Source organism: Eptesicus fuscus, chromosome 8 (assembly GCF_027574615.1).
Source record: "Eptesicus fuscus isolate TK198812 chromosome 8, DD_ASM_mEF_20220401, whole genome shotgun sequence".
Taxonomy (NCBI): Eukaryota; Metazoa; Chordata; class Mammalia; order Chiroptera; family Vespertilionidae; genus Eptesicus; species Eptesicus fuscus.
This window is the reverse complement of record NC_072480.1, coordinates 65044139-65061044: the sequence shown is the minus strand read 5'-3', so window position 1 is coordinate 65061044 and position 16906 is coordinate 65044139. Positions and strand designations below refer to the sequence as shown.

Genomic DNA, 16906 nt, shown 5'->3' with positions numbered 1-16906 from the left:
TCTCACATCAATATTTCTTTCTCTCTTCATCTCTCTCTCTAAAATCAATAAACGTATCCTCGGGTGAGGATTAACAAAATACATATCCTATATAATAAAAGGCTAATATGCAAATAGACCAAATGGCAGAACAATCAAACAACCAAACAACCAGTTGCTATGACGTGCGCTGACCACCAGGGGCGAGTGCAAAACATGGTGGCCATCAGCAGCAGGCAGCAGAGCGCAGAACACAGTGGGCGTCGGCCGCAGAGGGATGGTAGAGCAGGTGAGTGGGGGCACCAGACCAGGCAGGGCACCGGTTGCTCTCATTGGGGCGAGCCTCTGGTGGTTACTGAAAATTCTTTGCTCCCGCATGCCGCGGTCCCACCAGGCACTTGCACCTGTTGCCAACTCCAACCCCATTCACACCAGCTGCCGGCGCTGGAGCCACCACTTGCACCCACTGCTGGCGCCCAGTGCCAGCCCCGATTGCTCAGTGCCTTCAGTGGGTGCAAGCAGTGGCTGCCGGCCCCGATCGCCCCTCAGGGCTTCTCCACCTCCCCCTGCTCCTGAGGGGTGATAGGGGCCGGCAGCCACCTCTCATACTAGCTGCCTGCGACCGCCCTGCACGCACCCACAGCCAGCACCAGAGCCACTGCTCACACCCGCCGCCGGCACCCAGTGCCAGTCCTGATCGCTCGGCACCATCAGTGGGTGCAAGCAGCAGCTGCTGGCCCTGATCACCCCTGAGGGCTTCTCCACCTCCCCCTGCTCCTGAGGGGCAACTGGGCAGCAGCCACCACTCGCACCCACTGATGGCACTGATCCTGCTCATACCCATCAGCACATGGGAGCCGCGGCAGCGGGAGCAGGGCTGCTGGGAGACAGGGGACCAGGAGCCATGGCAGGAGGGACTGGGCAGGGGCATAGAGGATGGGCCGAGACCCGCCCCTGTGCCCACCGCAGCCTTATGGCCACAGTTCCTTTCAAGGTGCATGAATTGGTGCACTGGGCCCCTAGTCAACTTATAAAACAAGGTTCTCTGTCCAGATCACCAGTTTAGGTCATTCCCCTTTTCTATTATTGGTAATGGATAGTTGACTTCCTCTCTCAGCTTTCTGCTTAAGGTCTTGCCCCTTCCTAAGGGGAGCCTACACCCAATGGGTAGTTGATACAACTGGCCAATTTAAGACAACCATAAAAGACCAACAAATATTCAAAGCTTTCTATAGGATTAGCTAAATCCTTTGTTGAGTATGCATCTCAACCCAATTCAACTTCTCCTTTAGTCCAGTTTCCTTTGTTCCCTCACATTGTTGGTCCCAAGGGTATTTTCCCAATGAACTTCCAGAGTTTGCTTACAAGAGAATCCAAAGGATAGCAGAGGAATATATATGGAAGGCTATCATTACAGTGTTCTAAGCAAGAAACTAGTTTAAACAAAGAGAGAAGCAATAGAAATGGAGAGTTGATGAATTCATGATTTAAGTGATGGTAATGGTGCAAAAATTGCAAATCACATAATGAAATATAACACTGAACACTGAAACATGGAAAAAGCCTCACTGCTAATATCAAAAGTGAGACCTCTCTACTTCCTGCCTCTGTGATCTGTGACTATTGCAGATGCTAAAACCTCCATCAGGAAATAAGGCTCCAACAGAACAGAACTCCTTCCCATCCCACTACCTGACCAATGAGGAATAAACACTTAGGATGAACAAAAATAAATCTTTGTTGTTTAAGGTCAACAGGGTGGAATACTAGAGCTCTGATGAACTAATGATAATAGATTCAAATAAAAACTAGCACATTACTAAGAGTATTCCAAGGAAATATAATTCAGAATCTACTGGGAAATTTGGCTGCTGTGCAAGACTTTGCTACATTCAAAAGTTCCTTTTGAGACTACAAATAAGGAGATAGTTTAAATTCATGCACTATGGGGAAATGAATTCCATTACCAATACATTACCCATGCTGTGTTTATTTGGTCATAATTTTCTACTGATTTTATTGTTCTCTTTTAATTAAAATTAGTTATGTTAGTTTTATCATTATCAATTTAGTTTTGGTATACCCTTTGGATTAGCAGACTTAACACTGAGGTGATGTACATTTACTAGTACATCAATATTATCTGGGCTTTAATTATCCAATAAGTAGAATGTAAGCATGTATGTGTTGCACTCCAACTATGAATTATTTATATCTCTACTATGAAAGATATATATAATCTCTTCAAAAAAGTTCCTGTAGGTGATCCTTATTATCACTCAGTTTCTTCACTGGAAAATAAAAAAGAGCCTTTTGCAACAGAGTAATAAAGAAAGGTATATACCAATAAGAATACATAAATACAGTAATAAAACAAGAGAAAGATGATAGACTAAAAAGAACAAAAATAAACAAATAGTGGGAAAAAATATAATATGGTATAACACAGAAAGAGAAGTTGTGAAATTATGCTTAAAGCCAAAATGTGCATGTTGGAGTAATAAAAGAAAATTTAAGCAGCCAAATGACAGCTGAAAGAGAAAGGGGATAAAGAAAGAGAAAGGGGATACAGAACACACGTTCCCATCTCTCAGGGACTATCATTCTGACCTCAAATGACCACATTACTTAAATAATAGGAAAACAGCAAAATAAAGAACTCATTCTTTAATATAATTCACACACACACACACACACACACACACACACATACACATAAATAAATAAATAAATAAATAAATAAATAAATAAATACAAACACTTTAACACCATTTTTTTCAACATAGTTGTCCTTAATCATTTCTTATTAAATCTCCTTAGGCTATCAAAGATATCTTCTACTGAGGACTAAATTGGAAAATAAATTAACAGGATATGATTGTGAAAAGGGTATAAATTGTAATATTTTTCCATAGGTTTCTTCAATATGTCTTTAACCACAGTCATATACATGTGAAAATTTTTCTAAGCAGCATGAAATAAATAGAGGAAATAAAAGATTTCAGGGCATAGGCAAGTATTTTTATCCCTCTAAAATACTAACAATTTGTTCTTCTATATAAAAACAAAACAAAACAAAAAAACGCATGCCACTTTTGTTATTGATATACCATCCCAAAAGGAAAACAGCCAGGGCAGAGAAGAAAGGAGGTCCCTGTTCTTACACATTAATCAGACACAGAGTTGAGGCAGTCAGAAGACTAATATCAAGGAGAAACATAAAGGAGAACCTAACTTGCAAAACATGAGTGGTGTCACTACCATCGGTTAATGTCAAGGCAATAATGTTCAGTAAAAGACTCTCATACATTTGAATTTTAGAGTCCTAAAAAACTTCCATTAATCCAGCCTAATGAATCCAAGGACAGCCTACAGCAATTGAATAGCACTTGTCATTAAAACGCACATACTAAATTTACTTGAATGATCTTACTTTTTTAAAAATTATTATCTATGTGCTGAGAGTTTATCATGATATACTTAATATTCATGCTCTTCCCAGGTATCTCCATTACAAAACTACAGATTAAGGGGGGAGGAGGGCTTAAGAAAATTATTGTCAAATATTATCTACAAATGTTGTGAAAAAAATGTTTAAAATGTGTGATTATACTTAATTCACTTATAAACTTACACATATATTTCTATCTGAATTCATTCACTGAATAACCACTTGCTGAATACATATTATGTGATGATCATTATCTTAAATAATAGAAATACAAAGGAAACCAACACATGGGCAATTTTACTATAAAATATTAACTAAACAAATATAAAACTATCACTTGCAAAGAAAAAATAAATTATTTAATACAAGTATTCCCACACTATTTGAAGAGAAAAGCAATTCATCAAGATAATTCAATAAAAGGGGGAAGGAGTTACTTCTCAATCAAAGACCCAGGAACATTGCAATATAAGGAACACACTTTATGAGATGCTTCTCCAGTTTGATGTTATTTTTCTCCTTTCCTCTAAAAATTCTGAATCATTCACTTTTCCTTTTAATAAATAGTTACTTGAGAAAAAAATGTGTATTCTTCTCTTGTTGGGTGTTCTATATTCATATCTGTAAGGTCTAATTGGTTTTTAGTGTTGTTCAAGATCTCTATTTCCTTATTGATCTGCTCTGTGGATGTTCTCTCCATTATTTAAAGTGTGAAATTGAACTTTCCAACTGTTTTGTAGAACTGTCTATTCCTCATTTCAATTCTGTCAATGTTTACTTCATAGATTTTTGGTCTTTGCTGTTTGGTACATATATATTTATAATAGTATGTTTATAATAATCAGTACGTAATGTCTTCGTCTCTTTCAAAAGTTTTAAACTTAAAGTCTATTTTGTCTGATATTAATATAGCCACTCCAGCTCTCTTTTAGTTATTACTTGCATGGGATATTTCTTTCCATCCTTTCACTTTTAATTTATTTCTGTCTCTGAATCTATAGTGAGTTTCTTATTGACAGCATATAGTTGGATGATGTTTTTTTATGCTATCTGCCACAGTGAAATATCATTTCACACACACTTGGATGACGACAATACTAAGGAAGGAAGGAAGGAAGGAAGGAAGGAAGGAAGGAAGGAAGGAAGGAAGGAAGGAAGGGTATCAACTATTGGCAAGGATTTGAAAAAACTGAAACCCTACATTGTACATTGCGGGTAGTAATGTAAAATGGTTCAGCTGCCATAAAAAAAATAAATAAATAAACTGTGATGGTCCTTCAAAAAGTTAAATATAAAATTACCATATAACCAAGCACTTCTACAAAATGTTTAAAATGTTTAAAATATATACACTCACACACATATATATGTGAGTGTATATATATATACATTATATATATATACATATATATATATATATATAAAACAGAAAAAAATGAAAACAAATGTATGTACACTCATGTTCAGAGTTGCACTATTTCCAATAGTCTAGAAGTAGCAATGGCCCAAATGTCATTTCATAAGTGAATGAATAAACAAAATGCTATATATACATACATGGATTATTATTCAATCATAAAAAGGAATGAAGTGCTGATACATGGTAAAACAGGGATGAACTCTATGTGAAAAAAACTAGACATAGGTCACAGGTATGATTCCATTTATATGAAATAACCGGATTAGATAAATCCATAGAGACAAAAAGTAAATTAGTGGTTGCCAGGGACAAGGGAGATAAGTAGTGAATACTAATGGATACAGAGTTTCTTTGGGGGGCTAATAAAAATATTTAGAAATGCCTCTGGACGTGGGAGGAGGGGTGAGGGAAGAGTATGAGGATTAACTTGTAAGGAGGATGAGGGAACTCTCTGGAGTGGCAGTAATGTTCAATATGATGGTTGGGTTTTGGACTACACAGATGATACATGCAATGAAAAGCCATTAGAGGGTTTAAAAGATCAAACATATACCGACTTAAAATTTGTTTATGTTATTATATACAAACTTCTCCTTCAGATAACAAAATTTTATGGAAATATTGAATTCAGTTCTTGATATTTATGTTGAAGTATTTATTGGGATGCACACTAATAACTGCAATGTACTTTGAAATGCACCAAAATTAAGATGAATTAACAAATGAATAAATTAAGTGATAAAGCAAATCTAGCAAAAGATAAAAATAGTGGAATCTTGTGGTTGGGTATAGAGGTACACAATGTAAATTTCTTTCAAAATGTCTTATGGTTGAAATTTTTCAAAATAATATATTGAAGGAAAAGTTAACAAAGAAGAAAAATATCCAAAAGTCATAAATACTATGCAGTAGTTTAGAATATAGGTATGACGGAATGATCATGTGGCAATATTAGAGTATCTATCTTCTCTCAAAGACATAACATTTAAGCCAAGAGGTAACAAGGAGCCATTCATGTGAGGACATCAGCAAGAGTATTCCAGGCTCCCCTCCTCCTACAAAAAATAAACAAACAAAACATCTTATTCTATGGCCCTGAAGTTGGGTGTGTTCAAGAAAGCCAGTGTGACTGAAGTACAGTAAAAGGAAGGGAGTAGTATAAAATCAGATTGGAGAGAAGGAAGGTGCCAAATTAAAGATTTATAGTCAGGGTAAGGAATTTTTATTTTTATCTTAGTGCAATGAAAAGCCATTAGAGGGTTTAAAGAAGGGATGGGGTGAAATGAGATAAATGTGTCCCTATTATTTAGAGTTTTAAAATATCACACTGACTGCTATGTGAAGAATGGCTTTGAAGTGTTTAAGAAAAAGTACAGTCCCTGCAAGGACAATGGTAGTTTGGAAGAGAGTGTTAGTAGTAAAGATAGTGAGCAGTGAGTATGAGAGATATTTTGAGTGAAGAGTGGCAGTATCTATTGACAGACTGACAATACAATGACAGGAAGAAAGGCACTAGGATGGAACTTGGGTTTTAGTCACTGAGTGAATGAAGTGACATTTAATGAGATGTAGAAGCTATAGAAGAACCAGGTTTGGAGCCTGGTGGACCTGAGGATCAAAAAAATTTAAATTAGGCATGATTTGTGATTTTAGGAAAGACAGGCAAAAGAAAAGAATGAGAATAATCTGGAAGTTGTTAAAGGACAGGTTTTAGATTTACAATTTCTTTTCCTTTTAAGAAACAATTTTGGCTTAATTGTATTAAGGGCCTTTGATCCAGTAAAAAGATCAAACTTTAATGCAAATCAAGCTCACTGATTTCTGTTGTCTATCTCTGGGGTTAAAGATAAACTGAGGATCAAGAGTCCTGTATCTTTAAACTTAGAGAGGTCAAAGAAAAAAATCAGGAAAGAGAATGAGAAAGACAAGAAAGGCCAAAGAACAAGTACTTGGAAGTAACATATTAAGTCTTAACTGTCTCACACCCCGTCTTGAATTCCACATATAACATGCTTACCTGTTTTACAGTATTTTAAACAAAGTGGTGACTCACGTTTTAGCTATCATCCTTTAATCCCATTAGTTTAGCCAAAGTATAATGAAAAATCCATGCTTTTAGAGCTAAATAAACCTAAATTTAAAGCAGGCCCATCTCTCAGTAGTCCAGTGACCTTGAGCAAATTACTTACCATTTCTAATTCTTAGTTACTTAAATGTAAATGAAAATAATTAACCCAAGAATTAGCATTAGAAATAACATTCACAAAGTGCCTTCCACCGGGAAAGAATGCTCCATAAACAAGAGCTACTATTATGTAAAAGACACCTAATTCAACAATGCTCAATGCAGTTAGTTTCTTCCTTTGGCAGAATAGATTTACTTCTTTTCTTGTTTCCAGAAGAGAATTAAAGACATCAGAGAGAAGGGGCCATGTAAAAGATGACCAATTTCATTTTACCATGTAACACAGAAAGAAGGAAAATAGAGAAATTTACGAGTAGCTATGACACATGGACAATTCACAACTTGTTTAAAACTAGGAATATATTTCCCATGGAAGCAATGATCAATTCATCTCTTAAGATGAACTCACAAAGGCTCATCGAAATCATGTGTAGTTAAAATGTTATATATCTCAATGAAATCAGTAGAAAACAAAACTGATGAATCACCAAAACAATACAGGAAACCAAGAGTCTTTAATAATAAGTAATTTCATTTCTTTTGGAAGCTGGCCACTTGAGAAAAAAGGTTTTATGGGAGGTTTCCGTGGTAATTCAGGGAAATTCCAAAAGCTTTATAAAACTGATGACCCTGGTTCTTTATTATGTCTTATTTCACTTCAAACTGTATGGCTTCCCTTTCTTTCAGCATAAGCAAAACACTAGCACTCATATACTTAATAACCATGATTGCAATCATTTATTTTACAAATGGGAAGGATTAACTGGGGAAGAATTAGAAGACAGGAAAGAAGGAGTCATAAAAGATGCGCCCAAATATAAGTGCCCAAATATAAAGAAAAGAGCCTTAGATTGAATCAGTAGTGAAAATCTGAAAGGTGAGTAAACCACAGCATTAAATATTAAGGGAGGAAAACCAAGTTATGAGAATTGGTCAGAGTCCCATCATGACTCACTGGTTATTTTAAAGGTCACTGATTATTTTGAAAAAGTAGAAACAAGACATGAAAACAAGCAAACCAATCTGGAGCCTGCCATTTACACAAAGGAAATGCTCAAGAACTGAAGATTCATAATGTAAAATGTGGCACGTCAATGAAATTCAAGATTTTCTACTCATCCATTTTTATTTCTCCAAATTCCTCCAACTATTGCCCATTTTATGTAGATACTATTGTGATAATATTATATTATATCCATTATGTAGATAATAACAATAGTATCTAAACTAGAATTAGAAGATAACTTTTGAAATTGAAAAGTATACAATGGAATGACATGAAGTTATTTTAGGAAAGTCTCCTCAAAAGCCAGCAGGTATGCTGCATGCCTCTGAGGAATGCCAGTGATTTCAAACCATAGAGAGAAGCTTTTGATTGTCTGAAAAAAAAACCACACAAATCAGTTCCATGTTGTCCAACTTCTTCAGCAATCTAGCAGATCTTCCTGTGAAGTACTGAAATGCTCTTTGAAAATGATGAGCCTGAAGAAATGATTAGTGACGAGATGTTGTACTCAGATAAAATATGATTTTCTAGGGCCTACTCTTAAATCCAGGACCTGTATTATTAAGGAAAATGTTTTCAAAACAAACTACAACAAAGCACATGTAATTATGATCCAACGCCAAATAATTTAGCCAAACCCAACCAGAAACAAGATGCAACAAGCCAAATATCTTTTTAGATCACTGAAGAACCGATAAGCTCATCTGTCTCTATTATAAAGAAAATATCCTATATAATAAAAGCCTGATATGCAAATTGTTCGACCGCTTGCTATGATGTGTGCTGACCACCAGAGGGCGGCTCGGAACATGGCAGGCGTCAGCGATGCGGTGCTGGCAGCAGGCGGCAGTGGAGGCGCTGCTGGCCCTGATGGGCCCCGACGAGAGTGGGACTGCAGTGGGATGGTGGAGCAGATAAGCGGGTGGCGCCAGGCTACGGTGGGTGCAAGCGGAGGCCTGATTGCCCCACTGATCGTCCGGCAGACAGCAACCAGCAAATCAGGGCTGGGCCCCGAGCTGGAACAGGGAACTGAGGGTGGGTGGCGGCAACCAACCTCCCGCGGCACCTAGGCAGGGGGGTTGCAACCTCTCGCTGGCTACCTGGGGGTGGGAGTGACAAGGATGGAGGTGCAGTGAGAATGCGGGGTTTCTGCCGAGCTCGCTCTCACTCCCCCTGCTACGCTCCCTCGGGACGCCAGGGCTCGTGCTCCAGGGAAGCCCTCACACTCAGGTGCCGGGCACCCACGAGGAGCCCACCCTGAACCCACGCGGTCTTTTCCGGGTGAGCCAGGCCACAGCCGCCGGGACTGCAGCAGCTGGTCGGGCTCCCCGTGGGTTCGCGCAGAAGCCGGTCTGCAAGGCTGGCCGGGAGAGAGCGCGCTGCCTGCCCAGCTTCCATGCGTGCCACTGGGTGCCCCAGAGGCCCATGCTTTACCCTGTCTCACACCCCTGTGGCATCTGGCGTGCTCACCACATCTCTGCAGGGGGACTCGGGCGCCGTAACTCAGGCAGAGGGGGGCAGGTGGGGGCCCAGGGGCCAGGTGCTGCCCAGGGCCCAGAGGTCAACTGGGACCTGTCCTTCCACGCCAGATGCTCGTGTTTCAATCACCAGCCAGGCCTAGGTACTGCACCCATGCAGGAATTTCATGCACCAGACCACTAGTTCACTAATAAAAGTGGTCACTTTCAAACCATAAAGATATTTCTACAAATCACAACTATGTAAACTTTGCCAAATCAAATGCTCTCCAAATGAATAAAATAAGTCTAAATGATCAATCTTAATGAGAAAACAGAACTAAAGAAATGTTCATGTAGGAAGCTACAAAACTTGGCCCTATCAGTGTAGGAATGCTAAGAAGATGCTGTGAATTCCTGACTACCAAGTATTGTCTAATTTTATTTCATTGTCTTGCTAATCCATGATAGCAATGTACCCTCATACATTTCCTTAATTAGCTAAAATTGAAAATACAATAATTGTCATGAGCTCCAGTAATATTTTTTGAAAATACAGAGTTGAGAAACACTGCCCTGGTACAATTGTGCCTAAAACAGCCAAGTAAAATAGTCATTAAAATGTCCTTCAGTTTACCTTTCACTCCAATTTAGAATACTCAGTTCTAACTTCTCACATACTATTTTCTCTTTCCTAGCAAAATTGGTGATATTTAATATCTTAGGAAAAGCAAAAACTAGAAGAGCCTTGTTAAACATGATATCTTTGTTTTAACCATATACATCCTTAACTTTAAATAAGTTTCATTCAACTCCGTACATATAAATTTACATTACATTCAAGCTCAAGAATTCTTAAGACAATTCCTTCTTTTAATTAGTCAGTGATTTCATCTAATAAAAGAACTATAATTAAGGTCAAATTACTCTTTAAAGTTCACTTTAATAAATAGAATATGGTAATTCGGCAGATAAATTCTTCCCGGGTGACAACTAATCAGAAACCTAAACTATTAAAATATTATTTGTTCTATGGGAATTTCTTATTATTTACTCAGCCATATCTGCTAAAAGACATAGAAACTCTACCAAAGTTAATTTAAGAACTTACCAATTTCCCTTGCAATTCTGACAGCTTCATCTGCATCCTGTAAAAGCAGGAAATGAGACCCAACATTAATCCCATCAGCCATTGCACAATGTCTTTAGGGCAGTCATATATTGCACCACTGTCTCCTCTGATTCATTTAATGTTCAATTTTACAACCTTCTAACTCTTTTCATTCAGAGAAATGTAAAATTAATACCATAAGTGGAATGTAAATTTTACCTCATCATCATTATATTAAGAAACTCAAAGCAGTTTGAAATGAGCTGGCAGGAAGCACTACCAGAATTGCCAAATGATTTGGTGCAGTTGCTGAAGTTTAACGGCAGAATTTAGATGTTTACAATCAATACTAAGCCATAAATCAGATCATTAAAGCTTGTCCACAGCCAGCTTGTTTCTGTCTCTCTGATATTTATATGTCATGTTTTCCTAGATTCTGTCAGCAGGGGGAGTTGATTCTCTATTGTTAGGGAGAAGCTCAACAGATTTTCCAGAATTAAAAAGGTAAATTCCCAGTATCTATAGAAATTAACAATCGTCCCATTCTCCCCCACCCCCACATAAAAAAAAAATCCTTTAGAAATATCCATTACTTTTTCTTTCTTCTTTTTTATTTCATACCTTTTCACTATTTTATCTTTAAAAAACGAAAATTCAACATGAGGGGAAAACTTCCAAAAAGCCAAGAAAAGAAAATGCATTCCAAAACAGTACAAGGTAAGAGTTTATGAATGTAAGGATTAGTTACTGCTAAATATCAACTAATGCCACTGAAACGACAAAACCTTTCCTTGAATCTAAACCATTTCATTGATCATTAACGCTCATCTAACATGCCTCATATAGGGCATTCTTGAAACATTTCCCCATATAACAACAAAGAGAAAGCTGAAAAGAAGGTGTTATACATCCTCTTAGTAAATTTAACATTTTTTATAAATCAGTGACATAAACTAACTATCACAAGGAATGGCAGTAATTTTTTGAAACCACTAGCTGGTAAGCATGCCTGAATTTTTTAGAAAATAACTTTAAAATATTAAAGAAAAGGCATTTTTAAAGCTTTTAAGCGAATACTTTAAAAATGTAGAGTAACCAAGTCAGAATCCTTCCCCAAAAGGGGGAGAAAGGGATGTTTATAACTGGTTCATTTATGTCTAATAAAAAAAAATCTTCCTTAAAAGTCTTCAGTACCTAATAACATCCCCCTGAATAAGGAGGTTGGCAGGGGAAGTTGTCAGAAAAATTTAATTTCCTTTCATTAGCCAGTCTGCTCCACAAATAGGTGCTTGTTAAGTTCAAAGCAGTCCTGAAAGCGACATCAGTTTTAAGTCTTTTTTTTTACTCTAAGCAGTCACATCTGCTAATGAGATTTTCCAAAATAACAATTGTTTTCAAGTCAGAGATAAATCTATACCTCCCATTCTATGCCCTCGCCCCAAAAAAATCAAGGTTTACTGCCTTATTACACCTTGCTGTTTTTGCTGACCCTACATTCTCCAAATTTTAGCTTAAAGGGATAAAAATCATGAAAAGGGTCATTTAAGAATGTTAGTGGTTTCCACACATTGAGTTTGAAGGTTCTTTGTTGGAGCCAGTGACAGTTATTGGAGAATACTTCCCCTTAATAGCCTCTCTGTCAGGAAGTGTTAAACCTGCCAAATGCGGACAATTAGTGCCTCGCGAACAAAATACAGGAAGAGTGCTGGCCGATGGAGACTGGATTGTAAGAAGCAGAGGAAACTTTAAACAAGTCTTTTCTTTCAAAAGTGTAATAGTATATTTGCAAAAGATATTCTGTGAGAAAATCAACTGCTATCTAAAAAGTTCGTTACCTTGAGAAATAAGGCAGATGCTAAAAGATAATTCCTAGAATTCATTAGTTATATTTTAGCATTATTTACATATATACATATTATGAATGTCTGTGTATAAAAAGAGATATATGTTTACACATAGCAAATCTTCTAAAAATGCTTTAACTGCCACAAATCCAACACTTCTATAAACTGTCACACAAAAATCTTGTCTTTCAACTAATCACTACTGCTTTAAGATTTCCTACTACGAAAAGCAAATTCTAATAAATGAACTTTCAAGTGAAATCAAACTACCTTAAAAATTGATTTTTCACTTGTCATTCATTCATCCAAAAATGTTTTATTGAGGACATATTATAGACTGGACATTAAAAATCTATTATCAGTTTCAACAATAAACTATTAAATACACTCAGCTCCAATACGTTCTTCAGCACATTTAGTTTTATTATTGGGCTATATAAAACTAATTTCAAAGAAACAAAAAGCACCATGTAGCTCTAAATTCAATGACACTAATTGACATATCACACAGTATAACTTCCCTATACGGTTATAGGCAGAAAAAAATTTTTAATAAAAAATTTGAATCAATTTAAAAAAAGACCAAAAATCATCAGGAAATATGAGCATATAATTAAATATTAACTTTATATAAAATTAAATCTAAAAGGATAATATGTAAAATATGTTCAACTTTTGTTATAGTTATACAGAGAGATACAAATTGAAGCAACGAAAGGTACTTTTCATCTAAGTTTGTTAAGAGCAAGCAGTGATGACCTGAAGGTAAACAAGCAGCACACTCACTACTGATATAGTATAAAATGGGGCTATCTTTTTCAAAAGAAATTGTCAGTATCTATCAAAAACTTGAGGACATACGTCTTTCATCCCAGCAGTTTTGTTTTCTTATGTTACCCTAAACACACAAACACACACACACACACACACACACACACACACACACACACACACACACACACGAAGAGGTATGCAAACATTCATTATTTTCATTTTATTGGTGGTGTTCAGATTAGAAAAGAAAATGGGGGAGAGATTAACCAAGGAACTTATATGCATAGCCCAGGGACACAGACAATAGTCTGGTGAAGGCCTGAGGGGGGCAGGTCGGGGTGGAGGGGGTCAATAGGAAAAAAAAGGGGGGGGGGACATCTGTAATACTTTCAACAATAAAGATAAAATTTTAAAAAAAAAGAAAATCAGAAAAACAAGGCCTTCAATAGGGAACTGGTACCTTATTTCGTACATATATAAAATGGAATATTACACAGCCTTTAAAAGAATGAGATTGATCCAGGCATTCTTATTCATCTATTTACTCGTTGATTTAGTAAATATTTACTGCGCAAATACCACATGAAATAGTTGTTGCCCTTGTGAAACTTTCAGCCTTTTTCTTTGAGAGAAAAAGAGTAAACAAATTAATTTAGAATTGAAATAAATATTACATGGGAAAAAACAGTACTAAGGGAGAGAGTGAGAGGGGGGAACTTATATAAACTGCTCAGAAAGAGTCCTTCCTAAGTAAAATTCAAATTAAAACCTGGAGATAATAAATTCAGCATTCCTACAAAAACAATAGCTAGCCACCACACCAAGGGAAGATTTGGAAGAAAAGAACCTAGACAAAAGCAACAATATGTACAAAAACCCTAGATTATCCAGGCACTTAATATGTTCTAGAAATAAAAAAAGACCCAAGAGGTGAACTGAAGCACAGTAAGGAAATGGCAAGATAAACAGAGGTAGAATGCCTGGCCTGTTCTGGCAGGGACTTAAGGAATTTGGTAGAGTTCCAAAAGCCTTGGCTCTATATAGAGGAATGATGACTCAGGTTTAAGTTTTAAGAAGATAATTCTACAAGGGATTAAGAAGTATAAATTGGCCGAAACCGGTTTGGCTCAGTGGATAGAGCGTCGACCTGTGGACTCAAGGGTCCCAGGTTCAATTCCGGTCAAGGGCATGTACCTTGGTTTCGGGCACATCCCCAGTAGGGGGTGTGCAAGAGGCAGCTGATCGATGTTTCTCTCTCATCGATGTTTCTAACTCTCTATCCCTCTCTCTTCCTCTCTATAAAAAAATCAATAAAATATATTTTTTTTTAAAAAGAAGTATAAATTGGTAGTTATAAAATACTCACAGGGATGTAAAGTATCTCACAGTATAGGAAATACAGTCAATATTATAATCACTATGTCTGGTGCCAGGTGAGTACTAGATTTATTGGGGGAATCACTTTGTAATGTATATGTTTGTCTAAGCACTATGTCATATACCTGAAACTAATACAAAATAATGAATGAAAACTTTAATTGAAAATTAAAATTTTTAAATTAAGCAGAAATACATTTTAGTCAACCTGCAGATGCATAAATGAGGAATAAGTTTTGTTATTAAAGGAAAAAAGAAAATTCTAAATATATGCAAAATTTAATATGTATTGTAGAAGGGAAAGAAAGTTATCTGTAATATATATAGTATGACCATATCTACATGAAGACAGAAAAATACATTTGGATGCTCATAAAAACTTGCATTTGGGCACAAACAAAAAACTCAGCTTTAGTTACTACTTGAAAGTAGGATTGAGAGTTGAGGAAAGAAAGAACTTTTACTTATCCTTGTATAACCTTAGATACACATTAAAAACTTTTAGCATAAAGATCAAAATTTCATACTTCACACTACTTTCATAATTTAAAAATTAAATCAACCACACTTGAAGGTGTTGTCCAAATTATCTAATTAATGATTTCCAGGCAACAAATGTTATCAAAACAAACTAGTATTCCAAAAATCTGCTTAAACTTTCCATAGCTCCCCATTGCCTTAAAACCAAATTTAAACTTCTTATCCTGGTTTAAATACTTGATCCTGCCCGGGCCACCAGTTTCATCCCATCACTATCAACTTTGTACTTGACTCCCTACCTACCGCAAAGCCCAGGCATTCTCCCCAGCCTTTAAACATCCTACTAGGCTCCGCCAGAAACTCCCTTCTCTTCTACCTCCTTTCGCCAAACCAACTCTATTACTATATGCCATATTCTAGGACATGAAGACACAAGAGGGAAAAAGAAAGGCACCCTCCCAGCCCTCCTGCAATTTACAGTCTAGTGGAAAAGACAGACTTTAAATATGATTGCACAGCAACTAAAAAAAAAAAATCATTATTGAGATGCATGTTATACAGAAGTAGAGAGGGCTTATGACAGCAGGGGATCTCTAATTCAAAATCAGAGTTCCAGGACACTTCCCAGACATAGTGACTCTGAAAGGAGGCCTAAAGAATGAAAGTATGATGGAAGTCAGCATGGCTGGGCCTGAAGAATGAGCCTACAGCAGAGTTAAGCAGGCCTCACAGGCCACATTAAAGACTGAACTTCAGTCTAAAAGCAAGGAAATGAAGCCTCTCTCTGCCTGCATTTTGAAAAATTTTAGCATATAATATTATTACTATGTGTATTTCCTACTCTCTGTACTTCCCTATCCCATTAAAATGTAAGCTCCATAAAGGCAGAAATCTCTATCTAGTTAGTTCAGTGATATATTTCAAATGCCTAGAACGGTGCGCACAGCAGTTATTCAATAAACTGTTGTTAACTGAAAGGATGGAATGAAGGAATGAACAAATGAATAGTTTAGACAGAGGCAAGAGAATGTGAGTAGTCCCAGGTGGGAAGCAGTACTCTAAGTGAGAGAAAATTACAATTTTTCTCTTAAACTCAGGGGTGCATGCTTCAGGATTCACCTAATGTCACCTTATTTAGAAAGCCTTTCCAGTTCTTCTCCATCAGGTTGGATGCCATGCTGTGTGACCACATTACACTCTGTTCTTCAATTATGACAGCCCCTGTTACTCTTTTATATATATAGATATATCTTTATTGATTTTTCACAGAGAGGAAGGGAGAGGTATAGAGAGTTAGAAGCATCGATGAGAGAGAAACATCGATCAGCTGCCTCCTGCACACCCCTTACTGCGGATGTGCCCGCAACCAAGGTACATGCCCTTGACCGGAATCGAACCTGGGACCCTCCAGTCCGCAGGCGGGTGTGCTATCCACTGAGCAAAACCAGTTAGGGCAACCCCTGTTACTCTTAATCTCCATGAGAGCAATGACTAGCTCTGTCTCACTCTCTATTGAATTCCCAGAGCTTAGCAAATCAACACAATCAACACAATATTTGTTGAATGAATAAACTACCCATCAGCTACCACAGAAATAAGTCTGCTATGATAATGCAATCTCTTAAATGTTCTATTCCAATGCCAATGTTACAACTACTCTTCTCCAGAGCATCAATGTTATAAGTGAGTCAACTTATACTCACTTATAAGGAGATGTAGTGGCTTGTTCAAATTCACATATCTAATGATATACAGCAAGGAAGTACCACACAGTAGTTCAGGGCAGGGGCTCAAGAACCAGACAGACTTGGGTTTTGGCCTC

At 37.0% G+C, this 16906-nt stretch overlaps 1 protein-coding gene across 6 annotated transcripts in view; it reads right to left on the bottom strand.

The window, feature by feature from the left end:
- The window catches only part of PCCA (propionyl-CoA carboxylase subunit alpha), a 381582-nt gene that overhangs the window by 239491 nt on the left and 125185 nt on the right, over positions 1-16906 (bottom strand). For 4 of the 6 annotated variants that reach the window (XM_054719911.1, XM_054719915.1, XM_054719912.1 and 1 more), the window contains one exon: positions 10610-10646. The exons of the other annotated variants lie outside the window; for them this stretch is intronic. In XM_054719911.1, coding sequence (XP_054575886.1) covers positions 10610-10646 — 37 coding nt within the window. The remainder of the gene's footprint in view (positions 1-10609; positions 10647-16906) is intronic. 6 annotated transcript variants of the gene reach the window in all.